The 12,690-nt window shown below is 38.1% G+C and overlaps 1 protein-coding gene across 3 annotated transcripts in view; it reads left to right on the top strand.

Moving 5' to 3' along the window:
- Positions 1-644, top strand: part of LOC147460712 (uncharacterized) — a 52,462-nt gene extending 51,818 nt beyond the window's left edge. For all 3 annotated transcript variants that reach the window (XM_086508431.1, XM_086508430.1, XM_086508432.1), the window contains one exon: positions 65-644. In XM_086508431.1, the coding sequence (XP_086364557.1) occupies positions 65-231 (167 nt within the window). In that variant the 3' untranslated portion in view covers positions 232-644. The remainder of the gene's footprint in view (positions 1-64) is intronic.
- Positions 645-12,690: the final 12,046 nt, after the last annotated feature.

The following is a 12,690-nucleotide window of genomic DNA, read 5'->3' as shown; positions in this document are numbered from 1 at the left end:
TTGCTTTTGTATATTTAATGGACTTTTCTCTACTTACAACTTGCAGTTTTGCTATATTTTGTAGTGAATGATTGGATGCCTCGACAAGAGACCAGTATGCAGAGCTTTACAAATCAGCCACCGCCATTTCACTTCAGCTCTGGTTCAAGACAGCAGCAGGCACCCAGCCATGTTTCTGATAAGACACACCAATGGAGGCCACAACAGCAGCCCAACTACCGATGGCAGTGAGGAAATTGAGGTCTTTCTGTACAGGACCGCTCCTATGCAGGTCTGAACGAGGTTTGGTTTATATTGCTTAGAATTTAATGTGCCACCGAAGGCATCATTGGAGGGCATTGTTACTGTATAGCTCCAGCTTTCGCCTGGTACAGAGAGCTTGATTGAAAGCTTTGGTTTTTTCATAGATAAGTTGTATTCATTATGATTCTTGGTTGATGGATTATATATCTGGCGAGCGACCCTGCTTTCAGTATGTATTAAGTGTGCTAGTAAAATTATTATGGAGGTAGTTCAGTGGCACGTGCAAGGGCCTGGCATTTACCCACGACTTTCGAGAATTTGAAAGCAGGATTCCCTTGGCAAATATTTATTTTTAAAAGGATTAGATGCTGGAAGGAAATTGACTAAGTTTTTTTGGTGAAGTGGCCGTTTGGAGTGAATGATGTCTTTGTTGTCTTATCACATATGGACGTTGTGCATGCATTCTGGTATGTATGAGGCTGCAAGAATGTTTGTTGATGCATGGGTTTTTTGTGTTACCAGCATTTCGGTAACCTGAAAGTGTTTGTTGATGAAAGGGCTATAAGGGCGTTTTAATGTTTTATGTGCATTTGGACTCTTGTTCCTACCTCAGGTCTATAAGATCGTCTTTTGAGAGGGTCATTCTGGTTTTCGAGGATCGTCTTCTGTAAACCAAAGCCTAGCCCTTAGCATACTGTCTTCTTGATAACTTTTATATCCTGAATGACAGTGGCAGACTTGTGGGAAATTTTATTCAAGATGTGCACCTTCCTTTTATGGAAGAGCTTGGGGCTTTTGTGCAGAGAGTTACTTTTAGACTACTCTAGACAGTTTAGGGAAACTCGAAATGGTTAGAATTCTATTAGAACAACTTCTATTTAGCAGTTTGAGTGTGTGCTATAAATTGATCTAAAATGGATATAGTTGCATTATTCCCTTCACTAATGTATATCAGAACTTTCATAGAGCTGGCCAACACATCATTGTTAGCAAATCAGCTATTTAGATGGAGACATAAAAGCAAAATATGAAGGTTTGAGAATCAAGTAAGGTGCCTAGTACATTATGATTGATAACTTACAAATGTACAGCTAAGTGTTGAAGGCTTCGATCAACATGTGATGGAGTTGATGTCATTGTGCAAAGGCAGAGTCAAGGAGCTGTCTCATGAAGATAGCTCATGTCCAACTTAGCAATCAATTTGTAGCACTACAAAACCTACGACCAAAATGGGCTTAATAGCTCTTAGATTACCACAATCTTTGTGTTGACACTTTCAAGATAGCAACAAATAGTTTGTGAAGGTTAAGGAGAATAGAGGAGCAAAAAAGGGCCTTTAGAACACATGGTCAATGTGGCTCCAATATCGAAGATCATGGACTCTAAGAAGAAGCCAACATCTTCGGAGGATACATTGCTAATCCAAAGGGGATTGAAGCAATAAAGTTCGACTATAAGAACATTATGAAGAACAACTCTGGGGAGCTAGTGGATTGGCCAAGACGGAATAAGGTTATTGATACAATTTGGATTTGAAAAGCTTGATGGCCCAATATAAAATTTCTACTTCTATTTTGGGCGAATCATTCTATTTTTTGCTCTTTACTATCAATTTTTGTAGCAAGATGTGGGTATATTTCATTTATGAGAAGACAAAGGTTTATTATAAATTTAAAATGAGACATAGGCTTGTAGAAACATGGGAAAAAAAGAAGGTAAAGAAGCTTCGTATAGATCGAGGAGCCTCTTTACATGAATGCAACAAAAATTGCAACAAGCATGACATTTATCAGCTCACCATTGCTTACACATCACAACAAAATGAAGTTGTGGAATCTGACAATTGCACTACGGTAGAGATGGCACACTGCATACTCCAAATGAAAGAGGTCGTTCATTCTTTTTGGACCAAAGTAATAAATACAATGATGTATATTTATACTAGAAGTTAAAGGCTTGAAAAGATACCTCAAGAAAAACATTTGAATGTTTTTATTTTGTACACAAGATCCCTTTCAAGAAAAAGAAGTGCCTATTTCTAAATTAGTAAAGACTCCAAGGCATAAAAATCCGACGCTCATGAGACAAAGAAGATACAAGATGAGGTGAGGACCACGCTTAGTAGACAAAACATGTACTTCCACTTGTCTGTTCAAACAAATAACTCACCATGTGCCATGTACAAGTTGGGTAAAAATTAAGGAGTCAACATCTGTTGAAGATAGCTCATGTGCAATTAATAAACATGTTATAGCACCATAGGAAAATCCACTACCAAACTGGGTTCAATAGCTCTTTGATGAGCATAGTTGACACTCCCAAGGTAGGAATGGATAGTTTGAAAGGTTAAGGAGGATCTAAGAACATATTGTCAACATGCTCTAATGGAGAAACTTAGGAACTCTATAAAGGAGCCAACATTTGTTGAGGAGAACATGGCTGATTGAAAGTGGAAAGCAGCAGTAAAATCCAAGTATGATACCATTATGCAAAAAAGCACTTGAAAGGTAGTGGATCAACCAACAGAAAACAAGGTCATTGGCACAAAGTAGATTTTGAAAGCCAAGTACAAGATTGATGGCGCAATGAAAGAGTAAAAAGCAAGGCTAGTGGCACACATATTCTTATTTGCTGAAGGTTTTGATATTAGTAAAACCTTTACTCCAACAACTCACATGACCACTTCCAAGTCAATCACCCTCTCAAGTGATTGACTTGGAAGTGTTATGTTATAGTTCACCCTCTCAAGTGATTGACTTAGAAGAACTGAATTATCATCGTGTTGGTGTGGTTTAGCATCATCATGTAAATTAGAAACAGTTGGACTTGTTTTTACTTGCTTGCTATTCTTGTGGTTGGTGGTTTAACTACGCTGTAGATAAATAAATTGTAAGGAGCTGAAGGAGGTTTGTGGAGTAGTTTTACATTTTTTTCACAGTTGCTGTCATGGCCACCACCCAATAAATTAGTTGGTGTGACACAACTTAGCATGGAATATATTCAAGTGCAAAGAGTCTTGTGCCGTGCACTTTGGAGACTAAGATTGTACCAGTATTTTGCAAATTTCTTCTTTTTCTCTCTACTCTGTATTTATGCTATTGATCTTCTCTACATTAATCCAATTATTTTTATCCTAGCATATTGTCATAGTTTATTGATCGTGTGTGGGTGTGTAAGTTGTGTCTAGCATGTCTATTTGATTTTTGAAAGCATGAAAGGAATACTTGATTGTGTGTGTAGAACAATGGTTTAGCTTAGTGGTGCCCAATCCGACAATAGTGGCATCAAAGCTTTGATTGAAGAAATTAGCAATAAGAATTTTACGAATTGTTGAAGGCGAAGCTTAATCATACAGATCGAGTTTGTAAAATCAAGGTTCGATTAGCTCTAATCATGACAACCATTGAGAAATGGTATTGTAGTTTTCCATGTCTACACTCGCTAACTCTTAAAGCTTGTCAAGAAGAAGAAGCAGAGGTCAAAGAAGAAGTGGAGATCAAAGAGAAAGATAATAATTTTAATCAATTGACCACGCCAAAGCTTGTGAGTTTTCTTGAAAATAATCAAGTGACGAGAAGCAAGAAGAAGATTGGGAGTATCAAGTTAGCAAGCCTTGTATCGGTTCAGAAAAAGCCGGTTGCGGCTAGCTTAAGAAGAATAGGAAGAGATGTTTATATGACACAGTAGAAAGAATTGGACTAGACCTCAAAGGTTTATTCAACAAGTCTCAAATTCAAGCCCTTAAAGTCACGAGGGAGCTCCGATAACCAATCTTCAACAAAAAGATTCTATCATCTTCTAACATGGGAACACTCCTTGCATCACAAGAGGGCTCGGCCCTCAACTATTGACCTCAAATAAAAATGTCTCAAAGGAAAGTGAGTCTTTCATGTGTCAAGAACATTTTCTTGTTCTTGATCGTCATCCAACTATAGCCCTCTCTTACGTTGTCACTCTCCCATGCTTGCATGTTGTTGACTGCAAATTGCCTTTGCTTTTCACCCATCAATTAAAAAGGTGACCATAAAATGAGTCCTATTTTAAAGCTTAAGGGGATAAGCTATTGAAGTTCAAAAGCCCATTCTCACAACATCAAAAAACTCTTGCCAGTGGTCTTCGAAGCCACATCCAAAAACCACAAGATCAAAACTTTAAAGTCTTCTTAAATTGGTAACTCCTGAACATCACAATTTTTAGATTCTAAAAATACTTTGCAGCAATTACATAAATCATCGAAAAAATCAACTTCGTTCTTGGAAGTTGAGTTTTTTAAAAAGAAAATTATTGACGTTGAAATTAAAAATTCATTATGGGTCTAATGATCACTTTATTACTTGTTGGATTGTCGATTAGCTATTATTATAACTTTTAATCATTCAGAAATTGAAGGAGGAAAAAATTATGATGACATAGACTCAACACTCTTCAATGTTGAAATTAATAATCCAATTACTTTGGTTGTATTGAGGCTACGAAGCTCTTACAGATACCAATTTTCAATAGATAAGTATAATTTTTCTATTCTTGCTCTTCAAATTTCTATTATCTTATTATCTACATTATTGATGCATTGACAATTATCGACCACTATTTCTAAGCAATTATTGCATTTGCAACAAAACTTGGCATATGAGCACACTAGCTACATTGAATTGGAAAGTAGTCTCATGCATGTATATAGAACTGAACCCAAGCATGAGAAAAAGTTGAATAAAATTAGTCCCAAAGCATTGAACTTTAAAGATTCTGATGATACTAAATAAGCTGGCACAATATTTATATGGATTATAATGTCAATAATACGATTATTTTCACAACGAACATTTTTTAGAGCGTGATATGGCTAAGTATGTTGGTAATTCTCTTACTAGTGTTGCTTTATGGTGATGAAACACCATGAAACGACATCACACTCATCCTTGCACATGACATGCATTCAGGAAGTTGTTTCAATACCAATAGATTTCTACTTGCACTATACAAATCTAAAGCAGGCAATGGGATCTTGTTAGCTGAAAATGTCCAAGTGTATATCTATCATTTTTTGTTTTTTTAATTCAATTGCAGGAAATTGAATTTGTTAGCAAGAGGAAGCTTAAAAAGAAGTTCATATCTAGCGTAGCTCCACAGTGACTAGAGGCATACATGGATATTGATTCCTACTCTTGTAGAAGCAATCTCTTTGACACTTAATAGTGAAAGGAGAATGGTGGACATCAACCACCCAATAATTTTCAAGCTACTAATTAGAGAAGAAAGCCCCAAAATTCTTATAATTTTGACGAGTTTAGAGCTTTCAAGAAGCCAGTTGTCCAGAAAAGAGACCACATGCCTACTCAACCAAGAAATCAATGAGACCTAGTCCACCAACCCTCAACTATTCAATCCCCATACTAGCCACAAGCCCAAAACCAATGGAGATGTATTAAGAATTTTGAATATTATAAATGTCACTGCTTTGGTCAATTTGCAAGTGTCCAAGTTCACAGGGAAAAAACAACAATAGTAACAACCACAAGCCTCACAATAGTGATAAGAATTGTGGTAACTATGTTTATTTTGCTACTACCAACATGATAGAGAAAGGATCTCAAGAAAAAGATAGAAGCTAACTCGGAGAAGAACACGACCCAGATTACGATGGGTAGTAATTAATATGAAGCACGTTGGTCCAAGTGTTCCTATTCCAACTGATACATTGTTAAAGGTCAAGGTAAAGTAAAAGGCATAAAGATCGCTATATTTCTCAATGACAATAGCAATCATGATTTTATTTCTTTACGTCTGTCAGATCCAATCTCTCTCTCAAATAAAATCTAAATATAAAATGAAAATTGTGTTTTAATACCCAAAAGTACAATTGCAATCACCAAAGTAATTCAATGATGAATGTTGCAAAATTTCAATTAACAAAGAGCATTTTTTGTTGCACCTTTGCATGGTATTGACATGATTCTTGATATTCCGTTTAGTCATGAGTTTAATTTTACTATTGATTACCCTACATATCTTCTTTTATTTGTACATAAAAAATGAACCAATTCACTTGAAAAAAACAGTTGAACCTAAAAAATTTGCACTTTTATCTCACACTCAAGCCAAGAGGGTAATCCATAAACAAGAAAAGACGTACTTAGTCCGTGTTCTCAATGAAGTAATTGCCACCAATGAACACCATATGTGATGAGCCACACAAGCCATCTCTCACACATTTTCAATATTGTTTTATGAATGAATTTCCACTTGGTCTACCACCTTCTAAAGTAGAAGACCATAAAATTGACATCTTTCCTGGAAGTGAACCACTATGTTGTGCACCTTATCATGTAAATCCACTTGCACATAAATAGATTAATACTCAATCCAAGAATTTCTAAAATGGGGAATTATTAAGCCTATTAGTTCACCATTTGGAGTACCTATTCTTCTTGTCAAAGAAGAAGAATGTCACTTTTCATATGTATAGAGTTTTCAGTAAGATCACAAAAAAAACACCGCTTGGATAGATGACTTATTAGAAAAACTCAAAGAAACTAATATCTTTAGTAAATTTGATCTCATATCAGGATATCACCAAGTCAAAAGATGGTACAAGAAGACATATACAAATTTGCATTTAGAACTTAAATAGGATGTTACAAATTTCTTATTCTACCATTCGGGTTAATTAATGCACCTATTACTTTCACACTTATGATGAATCGTATTTTCATTGATCACCAAGATTTTGTAATTGTATTCTTTGATGACATATTGGTTTTTAGCAAGTCTGTGGATGAACACAAAGAGCATCTTACACATCTTTTTGAATTCACCCAACTACATAATCCAAGAAGGGATCTCAACTCATGCAGCTTTTTAGGAATTGTCCATTATCTGATAACCTCAATTTTCTTAGGATCTACATGAATACCATTGTTATAGAATTTATGTCCTAAATAAGTGATGTGAGATTGAAAGAAAGACTTCTCATTAGAACAATTCAATTTCTTGCATGGATGCTATGTATAGGTGGCCCAATTTCAATACGTGGGGAGGTCCTCATGGAGGCTTCAAACAAAAGGGAGTATGATACTTGTTTAAGATTCCTTTTAGGTGTAAAAGTTTTGGCTAATGAAATTTTAAAATTTGATATTCGTAATTAATTAGATATTTTTCAAATTGTAGAATCCAGCTTTACATGTGAGGCTATGTGAATTGTCATTCTTATCACTTCATTGTGTGAAAAATTGACCTTTCTCTTCGCATTTTAATTATTGACACTTTTAGCTACTTTGAAACCCTATTTCTTTTTCTACTACGGAGCCTCTGCCCACACGGAGATGAGGTAATATCATATCAATAGAAATTAATAGTATACAAGTATGAACATATATCATGTCAATACTGAACTCATTTGTACAAAAATTAAACCAGTTCACTCATCTTTTGCATGAATTTATTGTTTCGTTAGACCTTGTCACCCATCCCTTTTCTCTTGGGACTGTTTTTCCTTTGTGATGAGTAGTGTTGGCCCCATCTGTGTTCACATCTTGCTCTTGGGAGGCTTGTTCCCCTTAGAAGCCTTCCTCCTCATGAAGCTCTTGTTCCTTTGGGAAGCTATTAGGGGATCTCCACAACGGACATCTATAGCATAGCTATCTGGAACTCACTCCTCTCTTGTTAATACTTAGGGAAACGATTGAAATGGGTCACAGAAACACGTTGGGTTGTCAATCACAATGGAGTAACAAATGCTAGAACATGCACTAAAAAAGAAATCACAAATCAAAACAATCAATTAATCATCAAGAAAATGGTTAACCTCACTCGAACTAATCACTCGATGGTTTCTCATCTAAACAAGCTCAGAATGCTTCAAAACTCTTGGAGATTATCCTGGGCCAAGAAAACTTGATGCTAGATGGTACTTGAATTGCGACCCATAATTAAGTAACCAAAACATGAATAGATATAGTTTAATAGCAGTCCCTAAGGCCTAAGAATTATCTCCCTATTAAAAAAATAGCACTTAAACTTGAAAATATTACTAAAACATAGATTTAAACTCACACATTGCAGTCACAAAACTTCAAAAGCCTCTAATGTCCGTGGAAAGGCCGCCCCTAGCTTTTGATTCACCTCATTTCTCACCATAAAACACAATGTCTGGTAATTTAAAAGATTGTTCTCTCACTCGTCTTTAGAAGGCAAGACAATGGGTTGCAAAAAGTAACATATCATTGAAACGCTTTAAATCACAAGCACAGGTCACTAGACAACAGAAAGGGAATTCTTCATCAAACAAAGGCTCCAATCAAGTATTGTTGGGATAAAGGCGCTACGCCTTTTGCGCGGGCCGGACGTCCGGTGCCCGCCGGCCGCCCGTCCACCATGCGTACATGCCCTTATTCATTATATATATATGAATAAGGAGCACCTCACTCATTATTTCCAGAGGTTGCTCCACCCACATCGTCTTGTGCGAGGAGCCTGAGCCCACATGACGTTCTCTCCATCTCTTTTCTACTGCGCAACGGGCCACCATCACCTCAGTAGGAGGGTTTTCTTGTTTTTCAAATGATGGACGCCCAAGGCCATTGACCTTGGCCCCTAAATTTCATTTAAGGGTGCATGCCCACCCCGGGCACACACACCCGCAGTTGTAAAATCAAGGAAACATGATAAATTGCAAAAAAATTGATTGCTTGTCGAGTTCCAAAGCAAGGCATGACAAAGTGCAAAAATTTTGGACACCAAGGGAAAACCTTCAACAGTATCCAAACATCTTAGTCTCCTAGGTCTTAGTCAGGACAAGGATCCTAAGGAGCAAGGCTCAACCTAGGGGGTTAGGAACCTGAGCCAGGGGCTTGGACTGGACCAGTGTGGACTGGGGATCCATATTATGTCTAGGGCTAGGAGCCGGCCTATATATAGGGTGGTAGGGTAGTGGATCCGGCATCTTCAGACTCCTAGGTCTTATATTGGTATCAGAGCTCAGGGAGGAGGAGCCATGGAGGAGGGGGGAAGGATATGGATTGCATGAAGCATGCATGGTATCTCTATCTCTCTCTCTCTCTCTCTCTCTCTCTCTCTCTCTCTCTCTCTCTCTCTCTCTCTCTCTCTCTCTCTCTCTCTCTCTCTCTCTCTCTCTCTCTCTCTCTCTTCAAGCCATTAGGCCATGGAAGAAGGAGCTCGTGATGACTCGGACCCACTTCGGCAACGCATGGGAGGGGTTGCTAAGACCGACAGTCGACCTGCATGGTTTGTTGAGTGGGCTGGCTCGTAGGGATCGCGTTGCAAAGGTCTATGAAACTCGTCATACGGTCGCAAGGAGACTGAGCCCACACAACATTCTCTCCATCTCTTTTCTGTTGTGCAGCGGGCCGCCATTGCCTAAATAGGAGGGTTTGCTTGTTTTTCAAATGATGGGCGTCCAACGCCATTGACCTTGGCCCCTAAATTTCATTTAAGGGTGTATACCCACCCCGAGCACACACACCCGCAAATGTAAAATCAAGGAAACATGGTAAATTGCAAAAATTCTGATCGCATGTCGAGTTTTGAAGCTAGGCAATGACAAAGTGCAAAAAGTTTGGACATCAAGGGCAAACCTTCAGCAGTATCCAAACATCTCATGGATCTGCAAATCAACATGTGTTTTGGGCGGTTTTTGAAAGCCGTAACCGTCCTAGTAACACACATGGATTTGTCAACACAAAGTGTTAGACCAGTTTTCAAGGCAAAATTGACAAATAGCATGTTATCGAGATTCTCCAAGGGAGCTTCAATCCAAGAATATACTCATGTTTTGACTAGAGCAAGGTTTCAGGCATAGCACAATGATTGAGCCTGATCAATAGGTTTGAGATTTCATGCTTTTTAGGTTTTCTAGCTTTTGACAATTTTACAATGCAGGGGTTCTTCAAGAGATTTGCACAAGTTAAATTCTTGTGCAAGGTAGCAGTGGCAATGAATGTCGATGCACTACAGGTTGATTCTTTGTAGATGATTGACACAATTTTTTGTGGGATGTAAAAATGTGCAAAATCTTGGCAAATTTTCCCAATTTTGTGTGTTAATAGCATATTCCAAACTGTGGAAACCGCGATGCCAAATGCCAAAAGGGAAGCCTTGCTCCCATAAGTACTTATGGAGTTCTGGTGTGCATAGCAAACTAATACTCTTGCGAATTTACAATGGCATAGCAAAAGAAAGTCGACCTTGTCAAGCATTCACAGATAATCGACCTCGTTGAATAGTACAATGTATTTGAAAACATAAAAAAATACTTACAAAAGATTTATCTCATACCTGCTTGGCTTGATTACTATTATCCTGAAGATTTGCAGACGGAGCCTTGCTCCCATGATGTCTTATAAAACTCGTCGGATCACGCTTAGCGACAATGACTGAATCATGTCATTGTCTGATTGCAGTAATGATAGATAACCTGCCTAGGAGCCATGCCCTAGCAAATTAAAGCCTTGCTTCCTCCCTCCTCTTGATAGTAGGAAGAGGATAATTCAAAGAGATACTTGTTAATCAAAATCTATGACCAAGTAAGTGTATGGAGCCTTGCTCCTGTTGGAACTCCAAATTGAGAGAGAAAGAATCGTGTATATGATACATACGCTAACTCACTCAAGGAGTACATATGGCTATGAGCCGGATTCGAGCGAACTACCCGAAACCTGGCCACAAATGGGCGACAAGGTTAGTACATTTCAAATTATGTTTGTTTTTGTTTATGTTTTACTTTTCATTTTGGAAAAGATCTCTCTGTCGTGCAAAGCAAAGTGCTTGGAGAGTCTTCATACGCAGCCGCTGTACAAATCAAACTGCTTTGCCAGACTTCGTGTGAAGCATGACATCTATTACGTGCCAAGGTATGATCGATTGAGTAATTCAGATCAATGATAATGGCACACATCTTTGGCACTATGTGGATATAAGCTCATAGTTTACACAACGGTGCACTGTGATGTATCCATGCCAATGTAATTGTGCAAGGCACGTATACGAGGGGATCACATGGTTGAGACTATCATTATCGCCAAGCGCAACACCTCTGCATGCATAGCATGCCAGTGAGGTAGATAAAATTTCACCTCAGTATTGTGAATGCTTCCGCTATAACGCCAACTACCTTGTTAAGGACACGGTAAATTATTGATGTCTACAAACACTTTTTATTTATGCTTATTCACATGCAAAGTTCCATACTTAAGTCACTCTGGTACAATCACGACACATACAAGGTAGGTGGGTCAAGATGTGACTCATGGTACCTCTCTCTATGAAAGCAAGGTACAAGTACGCTGTTGTATGCTTATAGGATAAGCTAAGACACATGCATGGTCTACACTCGATCATGTGCAAGGGGCATACAACACATTCAAATAAGGATTTTTCCTCAGCCCAACATTCTCTCTCTCTCTCTCTCTCTCTCTCTCTCTCCAGCTTCTATGCGGGAAAGGTGAAACTAGGCACGATTTTATTGACATCTTTTATGTCAATGTGGTAATAGGAAGGGCTAAGAGCCAATATGAAAGGATAAGCGCCATCTATTGCCACTTTTGAAATGCCTAAGTGCCATCTGTTTGTAATCCATCAGTGATTTCTTTCAAGATCAAACAAATCTATTCAGTTGAGTACCCATCGGTTATAATGGAGAAGTCTTGCCATTAACAATTTTTTGGCCATTATTTTAACACTACACACTTTAAGTGTGAAAGTCAAGTTGAGTTTTTGAACGTCTTAAACTTGTAAGGACTTACTCTACCAAGGTGTATAGATGAAGCCAGAGTTTTAGACATTTTTGAACATCTTAAACTCGTAAGGACGTATCTCTACCAAGGTGTATAGATGAAGCCAGAGTTTCAGACAGTTGTGGCTGTTCACAAAAACCCAAGATTATAGATTTTTGGGTCTAGAAACGATCCAGTTGTGAATACGATTCCGACTTGAGTGGATCTCCTATTTTATCTATAGCAATGAGAGTGTCTATATGAGTACAGTTTTGGGGTATGATCCAACTCGTGATTACAAAATCACTTATTAAGGTTTGATGGTCAATTCTTGGAACCTTCACACTCGCACTTTGTAGGAAAGAAGTCCATAAACTGCCAAGGAATAGTGGAAAATTTCAACTTCAAAAGTAATGTAATGCCAAGGGCAAACCCCAGGGGGGTCATGGACCTATATAGGCCAAGGGCCGGATGCTAGTTGAGTAGTTTTCCTGCAAAGTTTAACCAAGGGGCTTGACAATGTCCATTTTAACCAAGGGGTTTGGATTGCAAAGGCAACATCCAAGGTTACATGTGCAATACTACTTGCATTTCACTGATTTTCAATTAGTGTTCCTAGGCCTTTGCGTGTAAGAAATTTGGGCAAGTGCCTTCCACTTTGAATAAGTGAACACTATGTTCAACCTCCAGGTTTGCATCTGATTTGGTTTTGTTTCCT

This window comes from Adiantum capillus-veneris, chromosome 3 (assembly GCF_014529385.1).
Source record: "Adiantum capillus-veneris isolate H3 chromosome 3, ASM1452938v2, whole genome shotgun sequence".
Classification (NCBI taxonomy): Eukaryota; Viridiplantae; Streptophyta; class Polypodiopsida; order Polypodiales; family Pteridaceae; genus Adiantum; species Adiantum capillus-veneris.
Note: the sequence above shows the minus strand (reverse complement) of the source record. Positions and strands in the feature narration are given on the sequence as shown.